The 13,113-nt window shown below is 45.1% G+C and overlaps 1 protein-coding gene across 7 annotated transcripts in view; it reads left to right on the forward strand.

The window, feature by feature from the left end:
• The first annotated feature begins 5,573 nt into the window (after positions 1-5,573).
• Positions 5,574-13,113, forward strand: part of LOC125428722 (zinc finger protein 501-like) — a 45,638-nt gene continuing 38,098 nt past the window's right edge. For 2 of the 7 annotated variants that reach the window (XM_048489310.1, XM_048489313.1), the window contains exon 1: positions 5,713-5,984. Coding sequence is in view for 5 of the 7 variants with exons in the window: in XM_048489321.1 (XP_048345278.1) it covers positions 10,360-10,437; positions 10,540-10,666; positions 10,874-10,966 (298 nt within the window). In the remaining 2 variants the exon portion in view is untranslated. The other 5 variants (XM_048489321.1, XM_048489314.1, XM_048489315.1 and 2 more) reach the window with 5 other exon arrangements.

Below are 13,113 nucleotides of genomic sequence, written 5' to 3' on the forward strand. Positions count from 1 at the left end.
TTGATGGTCAAACAACAAGAGACATGCGTTGGACAATTACGCAGCCACGGACTGCCTCCTTTCCTTGCATCTGGTTTATGTATCGTCTGGTAATATTTGCTATTCCCATTTATATGATGTCGCCTTCCTACAGACACGCATGTTTTGTATATGTTGTTGCTAGCACAATGGCTTTTGCCTTGCCCCATTTATGCCCTTTGGAGCCGACCTCCAGAGGAAGTATTGAGTACTGTAACCCGACTTATTGTTGAAGTTATTGCATGCCTTGATTTTAGAAGTTATCCTATTTGCTGTTGTTGCATTCCCACCGATCTGTCTGCCGGGACTCTCTGCTGCCGCCTTGCCATCGTCCCGCCCCTAGGTTGGGCTCACCGAGGAGCCTGCATGTGAAAGGCTCCTCGGGCTCTTCATCAATCCTTCGGTTTTCCGAGCGCCACGCGGTTGCTCTAGCCGAGGCGGGGTATGTTTCTCTCACGACTTCCCTCATGGGAGTCCCCGGACTTGTTTCCTGTAACACTAAGAATATTGGCCGTCTGGCCGGCGCCCTTGCGAGATCCATCAACTCTACATCAACTGCCCTGGATGCTCCGGCCTCCGGGCAGCAAGAGCTTCGCCAAGCGACCCTAGATAGCCATGCCGCTATTAATTGTTTATTGTTGTTAGTTCATATGAAAGTGCGTGAGTTACAAGATGCTGTGCCTCTATTCAACTCTGCATTGGTTTGATTGTATGCCTTATTGCCGGAACCTTTTCTATGTAATGTGTTTCCAGCCCTGCTTATAATGTACGTAAGAAACCCTTTGACTTCCCCTTACGTCGCAACCAAGTTCTCATGTTGCACAAGCAGCTCGACCAGATTGGGCAAGTAGCGAGGGAAGTAAGCGTCCCCTTAAATTGTCCCACCCAATTCAGCTTCCTTCCTAAAACGTACAAAAGGAGGAGATGTAGGGATGAGCCGCTGACCCAGCAGCACCGTAGGCAGAGCGCTGGCATGCCGGCCCAACTACGGCCTTCTGGTCGCACCCGCTCCCCCATCCCCCACCCCCTGGTGAGTCACAGGTCATGAACTACCTGGCTCACAACCACCGGGTGTCCCAGACAAATGGACAATGGAGCTTTCGCCCCCAGGTGTGGATTAGACCCAGACGCTGATGCTTCCTCCTGCACGTAGCAGCCTGATGAGATCATGCATCACATGATGATCTCCCGCTCTCCCGCTCTCCTGCCTCCCGGTCCGCCCACATTTCCCCCCCTCTTGTAAACCCTAATAAAAGGAGCCAGAGGCTAGCACAAGGCAGAGTCGCCATGTCCACGGGATCCCGCGCTCCTGCTCGCTGGCTCTCTCCACCAGATGAAATCCCCACGTGTCGTCTCTTCCTTGGGGCAACGCGGGCATGACTACACCTTTAAATAACACAGTTCCTTGGGCTGGTAAGCTCCACTTGCCTGGTCTTCCTCTGGCCTCCTGCTCTCAGTCTGCCTGTGTGATTTCCTACCTGTGCCTTGACTTTGCACTGCCTTGACCAAAAGCCTTTGCCTGCCCTCACTCAGGACTGTTTTGGACCATGCTTTTGCCTGCCACCTGCCCTGACTTTGGCCTGCCTTGCCTACACCTTAAGAACATAAGAGAGAACATAAGAACATAAGAACAAGCCAGCTGGATCAGACCAGAGTCCATCTAGTCCAGCTCTCTGCTACTCGCAGTGGCCCACCACTGGGAGCTCACATGCAGGATGTGAAAGCAATGGCCTTCTGCGGCTGTTGCTCCCGAGCACCTGGACTGTTAAGGCATTTGCAATCTCAGATCAAGGAGGATCAAGATTGGTAGCCATAAATCGACTTCTCCTCCATAAATCTGTCCAAGCCCCTTTTAAAGCTATCCAGGTTAGTGGCCATCACCACCTCCTGTGGCAGCATATTCCAAACACCAATCACACGTTGCGTGAAGAAGTGTTTCCTTTTATTAGTCCTAATTCTTCCCCCCAGCATTTTCAATGTATGCCCCCTGGTTCTAGTATTGTGAGAAAGAGAGAAAAATTTCTCTGTCAACATTTTCTACCCCATGCATAATTGTATAGACTTCAATCATATCCCCCCTCAGACATCTTCTCTCCAAACTAAAGAGTCCCAAACGCCTCTCCTCATAAGGAAGGTGCTCTAGTCCCTCAATCATCCTTGTTGCCCTTCTCTGCACTTTTTCTATCTCTTCAATATCCTTTTTGAGATGTGGCTTTTACCTCATTTGAACTGAACACAGTACTCCAAGTGCGGTCGCACCACTGCTTTATATAAGGGCATGACAATCTTTGCAGTTTTATTCTCAACTCCTTTCCTAATTATCCCCAGCATAGAGTTTGCCTTTTCCCAGCTGCCATGCATTGAGTTGACATTCCCATGGAACTATCAACTAAGACGCCCAAATCCCTTTCCTGGTCTGTGACTGATAGCACTGACCCCTGAAGCGTGTATGTGAAGTTTGGATTTTTTGCCCCTATGTGCATCACTTTACATTTTGCTACATTGTACTGCAACCTTGGTTGCTGCCCGCCTAGACACTGGTCTGTCTGACCACTCCCCAGTCAGTACCTGCCGGGAGCACACCTGGGATCTTTGGGACAGGAAGTGCCACAAAGGAAAAAGACTCCAGATGAGCAGCACCCTGCCCCCTGTTAGGTCTCTGACCCTTAAGCCAATGAATGGACTCTGAAGGTTTGATCATTTATTGAGAAGGCATCAAAGCACCACACTGATAAAGCCATTGCTGACCAAGCTGGCATTCACGGTCCCCTTTATCCCCGAGAGGGCCCCCCTCTTGTTCCCCAAGAATTTGTGAAATAACGCCTTTGGAGCTAAGGCAGCCCAAGATCGCCAGCAGATAGCAAGAGAAAGCCAACTGGCTTCCTGCCCCATGAGATAACGAAAGCAATGTTGTTCCCATGGGACAAGAGGGTCAGGAGAAAATGCTACTGGAACACAGCCATACAACCCAGAAACCCCACAACATCCCATAACCATATTTCTTGATTTCTTCCCTTCCAATATTTTTTCCCACCACCATGCCTCCCGTATCCCTCATTTACTACGACCCCTGACTGGCCTGCTTGCAGATTTACACAATAATCTCAAAGGAAGCTGCTCAGGCCACCTGAGTTAAACAACCCTAAAATGTGATTTAAAGATAAAATCTCAGCAATACTGCACTAAGTCAGAGTACCTGATAAAACCCCTTTGTTTAGTAACACAACAGCTCTTTTCTACTCTCTGTGTCGTCTTTTTACATTCATCCAGAAACTCAAACTTTTATCTCCACAAAGATGATTATGAGACATCTGAGCACCCAAATCACATGGGTCCCTTAAAAGGATGCTAGCAAAAAACAACAAAAACATGAAGCAGTCCTTAACATTTTTGGTACTGGAGGTTTACAGCATAATTTATACCAGTCTCTCCTCTGATTTCAATGTGCTAGGAGTAGAGTAACCCTGCAAAGATTTATACTATTCGTTTACTTAATATACCCAAGAGTCCATGGAAGCCAACCTGGGAAGAGTTCGGTATGTTTTTTCAACTCCGTTTCTCCATCGACTCAAGCATGATATTCCCAAAGGGACCAATGGACCTCCAAACTTCAGCCGTGGGCTACTCCCACAAGCAGCCTCACAAATAGGGAAAGGAGAAGGCAAAAAGCTCCCTCAATTTGGAAGTAGCTCATCTCCAGTTGATCAGACAAAAAGGATCTGATGAACAGGAATTCCCCAACTCTACTCAATTGTTATCAATCCTCAAGTTGCCACTGAATTGCAGATTTTGTTGTTTGCCCACATTGAAGACTACTTGATTTGTCATGTGTTGTCTTACAGCAACTGAGGCAGCATGTCGTTTCAGCGAGTGAGAGAAGCAGGGAGCAACTCTGCTGTCCCATCCCTCTCCAAGCCCTTTTATTGACAGTTTACAAGTGGAAAAACAAACAGGGCAGGCAGCCACAATGGACAGGGCAAAGAGCATGGGTTAGAGCAGAGGATTTGGTATTTGCACGTACACATTGGAGCCAGGAGGTCTTGCAACCTCAGCAGTTTCTCCGAATCCACACTTTGGAAGGAGAGGTCAGTCGGGGGAATGTGAGAGACCCTTTTCCGGTGGTGTGCCATCGTACTCGAGCGTTTCCCAGGCACTCAGGCCCTCCAACAGTCATGGCAGAACCTTTTGTAGGCAGAAGTGTCTTCATAGCAAAAGACAGGAGGGAATTGGGGGAGGGTGTACCTATAGAAGGGAGTTGGCATTGGAGGACAGAAGAGCTTGGCTTGTTTTAGGTTCATATTCTCAGGGAGCAGCCATGTGGGTCTGCAGTAAAACAGTCAGATGAAGGGATCTGACAAAGCGAGTGTTGACTCTCGAAAGCTTTTACTGCAACAATCTACTGGACTGGAATCTCTCCAGTAACAAAATGTATCACCACTAAGGCAACTAAATACAGTAGCTTATATATCCTTTACTTCAGGTGCAAACATCCAAAATATAATAGAGACCCTTTCTTAAGGTCTATAGTCCATGCATATTACTTTTTATATTCATAAATTAGAAACTTTATTTCCATGTGGATAAAATGCTGGGATGGATTTTTAATCATATAATAAGTTTTAACAGAATTGGAGTCATATAGATATCTGATCTCTTCAGCTGTTGATAGTTACTGTAAGTACAATGAGAACCAGCTGTTAAAATTAGAGATGTTTTCAAGCTAGTTCAAAGACATGCAAATTGAGAGATTTCTGGTCCAAGGGTAATGCTGTCTGATGATTAAAAAGCAATGGGACCCAAGATGATTATTGGATTCAATTGGTTGTGGTGGGTTTTCCGGGCTGTGTGGCCGCGGTCTGGTGGATCTTGTTCCTAACGTTTCGCCAGCCACAGATGCAGGTGAAACATGAAACATGAAACACTCCTGTACTAGGGGTACAGGAGTCATATTGTTTTGCAAACACAATGTTTTACTAAATAGTTAAACTTAGAAGGATGACTTTGAAAGCAAAATAGAAAACCTTCTGATTGCTTACTTGAAACATGATTGTCTTCTGAAGAAGCTGCAAAGAGAAACGAAGTTCTTCAAACCATGGGACTTTGTTAAGATGGAGCGCTTTAGGACTGTGTTTACAAATATTTCATTGAGTAATCTGTGACATGTATGGACTATGACCCTTAAGTGAGGGTCTTTCTATTATACTTTGGATGAAGCAAAGCATGTATAAGTATGAATTTTAGTTAATACTAATATATATGTTTACTTTACTTAGAAGTGATACTTTTTGTATTGGGAGCTGTTCTCGGGAAACACTCCCCTAATTTGTATAGTACTGGACTGGAATCTAGCTGTTCTAAATATTCAGTAGAATAAACTGAGAACGAGGGGATATGGTAATAGGCTAATACCACTTCCCTCAGCAGAGGAAAGATCCTTTTACATTTTTTTCTTTTTAAAAATAATTGTTTTCCTTGCAGATAGATCACAGGAGGAAGTAGGCTGAAATATTTTGCGAGTCTTCTCCATGTGTGTTTTTGTTTTGTTGGTTTGTTCAGCTCACAACCGCGTCTCCAGCCCCAGGATTGGTGCGTGAGTAGCCAATCAGACGGTTGCCCTTGTAAGCCGTTTCCCGGGGAAGACTCCATTCTTGCACCGGCTTCGCCTTTGATGATGCGCTGCAGGTAAAGCCCCCTCCCCCCTCCAGCACTGGCAGAGAGTTGTGCTTGTTTCTTTCCTGGCGCGGTTGTTTGTGGGGCGGGCTGAGTGGTTGCAGTTAAGAGACTGATTATCTCCTTTGGGGAATATCCGATTTGAGCCCATCGCCCAGGAGCTGCACCGCAAGGGGGACAAGAGTCTTTCCTCTGGGGCCCGTTCAGTTAGCAGCGCCAACCTTTGCAGACTTGCTCCGGTCTAAGCCTCACGAAAGCAAAGTGCAGGCTGCAGAAACGCTGCATGGGATTGCACGGTGAGTCTCTAGGATGGCAGATTGATGGGTTTCTGCGTGTCTCTATTCCTCTTGGCCTCTGAAGGGCCCTTTGAGAGGGACGTTACATAAACTTCTTTGTGTTTAGATTCGGATGGCGCCCATTTTTTTTTTTGCTTCTTCTTCCCAGAATGCCGAGGGTGCAGTTTTTAAAGGGTCTGCATTTGTTTTTCACGGGGGGACGAGCAGAGACAAATGCATTTAAGACGGTGGCTTGGAAGATCTCCTAACGATTTTTTAAAATCCCAAACCCGATCAATCCTTTTTGGAAGACTTGCAAGCTTGCATAGATTTGGTGGTGCTGGAGTCAAATCTTGCACTTTTTGGTCATTGTGTACATTGGGGGTTGTGGTTCGTTTTAGCCATAAAGGGTGACAGGAGTGACTCCCGCAGCAGGTGAATTTCACCTTCCCAGAAATCACCCTTATGAGAGAGTGGGTCTCTGATCAGATGCGGGCTTGCCTGATTTTTACCAATAGATAATCCTTTGCCATGACTGTCATTTAAGCATCTCCAAACTGCGGGCTTACTGGAGAAACAGGTGGTGGTGAACAGGTTCAAAGTTTTATTGCCTCCTGATGTTCTTTCACCCCAGCACCAGTATCCAGAGAGTTTCTGCCTCTGAGCATGGACATTCTATTTAGTGATCAGGGCTTAAGGTTACCAGAACTGAACAGAGTATGCTCAGTCAGTTTTATTACGGCCATTAGGCCAGCAAAAAAGAAAAGAGAAGAACAAGAAAAAGGAAGAACAATAAACAAAAGAAAAAAATCGAATTTGTACAGAAATCCACGATACAGAATCCACACAAAGAATATCATCAGCTTGTAGCATTACCACGGTCACCCTCATGTGGTCCGGCTCTTGGTCCCAACATGGCTCTTCTCTTACTATATGCCAGCATACAAAACTTAGCTACCTGCTGAGATATAAGAGAAACTCGGTCTTCCAGCAAAATTCTCACCAGAACTGAATCGGAATTAACTCTAGTTAAATTTCTGTACTGGATAAACAATGGATGAATTAAAGCCTCCCTTTCCCCTTTATGGAGTTCACGATGCAATAAAATATGTAATACAGAGTCCACTTCCCCTGAGTTGCAAACACATAGTCTCCTATGTCGTGGGATTTTTTGAAATCTGCCCATTAGATTGGCTGATGGAAAAGCATCAAAACGGGCCCTGGAAAAGGCCCAGCGGCATTTCGTAGATGTTATATTGGACAGGTAAGGGGCAGCCGAGATACCTGTCCAAGATTTTAATGGTTTATATAACACCGGTAACAAGGGGAAATCTGTTTGCATTTCAATGTCATTGAGCCGTTGATAGACCAAGGCTGTTGCTCTGCAATGATCCAGTTCCAATAGTTGTACAGGATCCAAGCCACACTGTGTAAGTTTAAGTGTTATTTTTTCTAGCCAGCTTGGATATGGTGTTGCTGCCAGTAGCAAAGGCAATAAGCCCATGGGGTGGGAAAGGACTTTAAGCCAGTATTTGATAGTAAGCCTCCAAAAGGTTGTCTCGACTTTAACCAACCCTGCTTCTTGTCTTAGAACTACATTAGCTGTACATTTAGGAGTGTTAAAAAGAGCTCTAAGGAATGTGGATAGGACTCTCTCTAATAGAGTGAAATCCAAAATTATTGCCAATGGGGCTCCATAGGTGAGTTGTGCCAGGGATTTAGCTTCAAATAATCTAATTGCCGCTGGAATAAATCCACCCCCTTGTGATCGGAACAGAGTATGCTAAATGACCTCACCATAGACCAGGAGTGTCAAACTCACGGCCCTCCAGATGTTCATGAACTACAATTCCCATCAGTCCCTCCCAACATGAGCATTGGCTATACTGGCAAGGGCTGATGGGAATTGTAGTTCATGAACATCTGGAGGGCCGTGAGTTTGACACCTGTGCTGTAGACCGATTTGGGTGTGTGTGCTGTCAAGTCACAACTGATTCATGGCAACCTTGTGGAGGTTTTCAAGGCAAGAGACATGTGGAGGTGGTTTGCCATTGCCTGCCTCTGTGTCATGACTCTGGTGATCCTTGGAGGTTGCCCATCCAAATACTAAGCAGGGCTGACTTTGCCTTGATTATCAGATCTGGTTATAGATCTGGGCCATGCCACCTTCGCATATACAGTGTAACCTCGGTTTTCATTGCCTTTGGTTTTCATTGCCTTCGGTTTTCATCGATTTTTTCAGTGAAAAATTTGTCTCAGTTTTCATCAATTTGCCTCGGTTTTCATTGATTTGCAGTAAGGTGCAGGGGTTTGTGGAGAAAAATCACCCGGACAAAGCTGTTGCAGGCCATGTCTGCAACTTGTTTAATGACAATGTCTTGCCCCATTTCAGACAAATCTTAAAGAGGCGTCAGAAACAGACCTCTTTGGACAGCTTTCTGGTGCGACATTGGTCCACTGGCTCTGAAGCTGGTCCTAGTGTTTGTGTTTTCAGCATTAAGCACTATATTCACCAAAAAATGTATTTTTGGTATGATTTTTTGGAATGCCTAGAATGGATTAATTGGATTTACATTGATTCCTATGGAAAAGTTTGCCTCCGTTTTCATCAGTTTCGATTTTCATCTATCCTTTTCAGACGGACTACCAACAAAAACCGTGGTTCCACTGTAGTTAGCATTAAGAGGTCCGGCTCTGTATTGTTACTAGACATGGAAAAGATACATTCTAGATGGGATTGTTCTGTATGAAACAGGACAAATCACTACTTTATGCAATCTGCCTGAGTAGGTTGTTAAAGAATAGTGTGAGTTCACTTCTTTTGTGCTTGAAAGCTGAAGCCCAGCACTGTTGCACACATCATCTGGATAATGTTGAACAATGAGGATAAAAAAAATTACACACAATGTGGGTCACAGACTAAAGGGAAGATGTCCCCCAGGTCTGCATGAAAAGAGTTACAAGGAAGTTGAGGAGGACTGAACAAATGTTAACAGCAATCCTACACAACCAAGCATCAGCGGGTAAGGGTGGGTGGGGTGGATCAACACTATTGCTGTGGGAGTGAGTGCAAAGACAGTGAGATGAGGTAGGAGGAAAAGGAGATGATGATGCATAGAAAAGGTGGCTGTGATGGGAGCAAGGGGAATAGTGGGGTGACATGATTCCTCTCACGTCCAGGTTCCCTGCTAGCCCCCCACTTACTCTCAGCAACAGATTAGGTGTCTTGAGTACGGAAAATGATCACTATCTTCATATCTACCTTATTTAAAATCCAAAATCCATCAAAATATACTGTCTTTCTTGTTTTTCATGGACATGCTGTATAAGTCTCCAGCATAATTGGTATTCAAAAGATGAAGAGCCATTGTGGCATAGTGGTTAAGAGTAGTGGAGAACCAGGTTTGATTCCCTGCTACTCCACTTGAACGGCGGAGCCTTATTTGGTGAACCATATTTGCTTCCCCTTTCCTGCATTCCTGCTTGGTGACTTTAGGCTAGTCACAATTCTTTGAAGCTCTCTCAGCTCCACCTATCTCACAAGGTGTCTGTTGTGGGGAGAGGATGGGAAAGGATTTTGTAAGCCCCTTTGAGTCGTCTTACAGGAGAGAAGTTCTCCTCTTCTTCTTCTACTACTAATAATGGGCCTTATGTCAATTGTAAAAACCCTGAAGAAAATAGACAATCTGCACCTTTTTGTTTGGCCTAGTGTGAAAAAGAAATCAAGACATCCCATGGAAATGAAAATGGGATGGAAACATGTAAAGTGTAGGTGGTGGGATTCTGTGGGTACATAGTTGGTCCAGGTGCTGAAAAGCAGCAAATGGAAGTACAGAAAATCTAATGTACTTGAATCCTGGCCTTCTCCTGTTGTCTTTTAATATTATGTTTTTACCCAGACCTTAATCCAAGGAGCTCACAGCACATGGCTTTCTCCTCTTCTACATTGTCTTCAGAGTTTCCATGTGATGTAGTCTTAAAGTGAAAAGGTGAGTGGGCTCAGGTCGCGCAGTTAACGTCATAGTTGAGTATGGATTTGATTTGTGCTCTGGTTCGATTCATTTCAGCAGAGGGAGTTTGGGCAGGTGCAGGCTTCTTGTGCTGAGTGTGCTGAAACACTGATGTGTAGCTCTTTAAAGCCTCAGTTGCAGTAGGACTTTGTGTGAACTAGTCTCTTTTGTGGATATATTTTGGTGCTGGTTGTATCAATTCCTACCCTGCGACATCCTGTTGCTTGGGATTGGGAAAGGGAGTTAAAATTGGAAAATGTGATTGTCAGTGGGAAATTGTCCCACTTCTTTTGTCTTGCTCACAGCTAAAGATACTCCTCAGATGCTGAAGATCGTCTCGTTTTTCCAAATGAGAGGAAGCTGCAATTCTTCATAAGAATCAGATCATGGAGGAGAAAAAGGAATGGAGTGGATTCCTTTTTCAGAGGAGACTTTCCTCTGGCAGTGCAAGATGTCAAAACAAGGTATGCAGTTAACTTCACTCCATTTTCTCACATGAGGCATTGCTAGAAAATAAGATAAACATTTCTGTACCTTGGCCTACCTGTTGTGTAATTTTCTTCCAGGGCTTTGTATCATTTGAAGAGGTGGCTGTGTATTTCACAGAGGATGAGTGGGCTTTGCTGGATCCTGGACAAAGAGCCCTTTACAGAAAAGTGATGCTGGAGAATTATAGGAACGTGGCCTCCCTGGGTAAGCAAGTCATTGGCGGGTCGACGGATGGGCCATCTGGGATTGTTTTTAAGTGTTTAGAGAATTGTCTGAAAGCGATTGCTATTTGCTCTTTATCCTTCTTCCCCTAAATTTCAACTCTGTGTTCCCTAGAGAACGAATGATCGTTATGCTAGTCAGTCCCATGATGTAACCAGAGGGTTTGTATTGCTTATGTTTTCAAAAAAGGGTCTTGGATCTGCAAACCTGACTTAATTTCCTGGTTGGAGGAAGTGGGTGAGATGTCTGTCCAAGCCTCTGAGGAAGCAAAGAACTCAACAGGTACTCCTTAGATGTATGGAGCAACTCTTCTGTGCCTGCAGATTATGGTTCTGCTTTGACAAAAGCTAGAATATGTTAATTGTTCTGCCACTGGAGTATCATAGCAGTCATCTCTGTTGATTCATTCCTCATACCTGGGCCTAAAGCCTGTTTCCCTCAATGCAGGTTGCCATGTAGGCTTAATCTTATTTAAGTCACAGTTTGAAGCATTAAGAACTCTAACCAACTGAAAGTTTAACAAACAACCAAACACCATTCATATTGAACTGTGAAAATTATTCCATACTTCTATATAGAATTGCTTTTTTATTAATAATATCCTTTCCTATTCTGTTTCCCTGAAGTGTTCTACCATTTACTTGTTAACAGTTCAAGAAGCTTTGCCAAATTTATCTGAGGTAAAAACAGAGTGTGTATAAAGGGAGATGGGGATCACCTCAGTCACTTAAACTTGCTCAATTAAATGTTTGTTTTAACAAGGGACAGGGTGGGACAGTGGAAGAAAGCCCCCAGAAGCTATACACATTTATCAACATCAAAGAAATGAAGATATTAGAAGGGTTAGGGAACTTTCTTTTCCTTTGATCCCCTGTCTTCACAGATGCACATTGTCCTGAGCTTGTCAGAGGAATGAATTTTTTAAATAACAAAGTATTATAGACACTGTTTTGCTGTGTACACGACCCTTAAAAATGCTTTTTCATTAGTAAAAACTACAATTTGCAGTTGAAACATCAGGAGAAAATGCTACTAGAATACATACAAACAGCCCTAAAACCACACAACATCCCAAAAACTACAATCTTGTACAAACTGTGGTTCTTCTGATGTACACTATTCAGAATATTTTCTTTCTTCCTCCAATATAAATTGTTCCACATATTTAATTGTAGTAGATAAATAGAAGATAAAACATCCTCTTCTTGAGAGTAGAAAAAGCTTTCAGTTCAACACTGGCTCAAGTCCCAAAGACTAGCCTGTTTGTATGCTAACATTGTGGTACTTGAGGAAGAAGATAATTTTTTTAATATCCCACTTTTCTGTACCTTAAGGTGTCTCAAAGCAGCTTGAAATCACCTTCCCTTCTCCTCACCCCACAACAGGCATCTTGTGGGCTGAGAGAGTTCTGGGAGAACTGTGACTAGGTCAAGATCATCCTGCAGGCTTCATATGAAGGAGCAGGGATCAAAACTGATTCTCCAGATTGTTTGCTGCTCTTAACCACTACTCCACATTGACTCGTAGAGCCACAGATTTACCTACATGTATTGTAGAGCAGTGGTTTTCATTCTTTGTTTGACCCAAGTTCCACCTTTAGTTTCTTGGTAGTGGGATATGGCCTGTTGAGTTGCGCGGAAGGGTTCATCTAAAAGATGAACTAGCTAACTAAATAGTAAGTAAATAAATAGCAAAAGTATTCCTGTGAGAGGAAGAAGAGCAAAAATTATGACCTTGCTGATCGGTGAGTTGGATTTTGAACTGCTGGCAGATCATTGGAGGACTGGTTGGTGTTGTGGAGAGTTGCCAAATTGAGGAAAGAAAAAAACGGGAAACTTTGTAGGGTAGGGGTTTCTGAATGTGTCTGAGCCAAAGGCCGTTTCCGCACGGCCCAAAAACGACGGCCTGGGGGCGGTAAAAACGCCGCCCCCAGGCCGCCATTCGCACAGGCACCGCTGCTGCAACGCAGCAGCGGCGACCTGACTGTGCTTCCTTCCCCCCAGGGCGGCGTCAGGCCGCCCTAAACAACAACCCTTTAAAGGGTTGTTGTTGGGGGGGGAAGCGTCTTCCCAGCGGCGCGGTGCGAACCGCGCCGCCGGGAAGACGCTGTCTCCCTTCTCCAGCCCACTCACGATGTCTCCGTCATCGCCTGCTGGCCGTGGAAGCCCCGCCCACACTGTCCTCCGACCTCCACGGCCAGCAGGCGACGACGGTGACATCGTGAGTGGGGCGGAGAAGGGGGAAGAGGCGGCTCCGTGCGGAGCCGCCTCTCCTGCGGGGGCCTCTGCTTGGCCTGCTCGCACGCTTGCGTGCGAACAGGCTTGCGCCCCCACGCCGGCAGAACTCTTGGCGGCGTGGGGGCGCATGGCGGCTGTGCGGAAACGGCCTAAGAAACAACTTCTCATCACTGAATGGTCTCCAGCTGCAAA

This window comes from Sphaerodactylus townsendi, linkage group LG03 (assembly GCF_021028975.2).
Source record: "Sphaerodactylus townsendi isolate TG3544 linkage group LG03, MPM_Stown_v2.3, whole genome shotgun sequence".
In the NCBI taxonomy this organism is placed as follows: domain Eukaryota; kingdom Metazoa; phylum Chordata; class Lepidosauria; order Squamata; family Sphaerodactylidae; genus Sphaerodactylus; species Sphaerodactylus townsendi.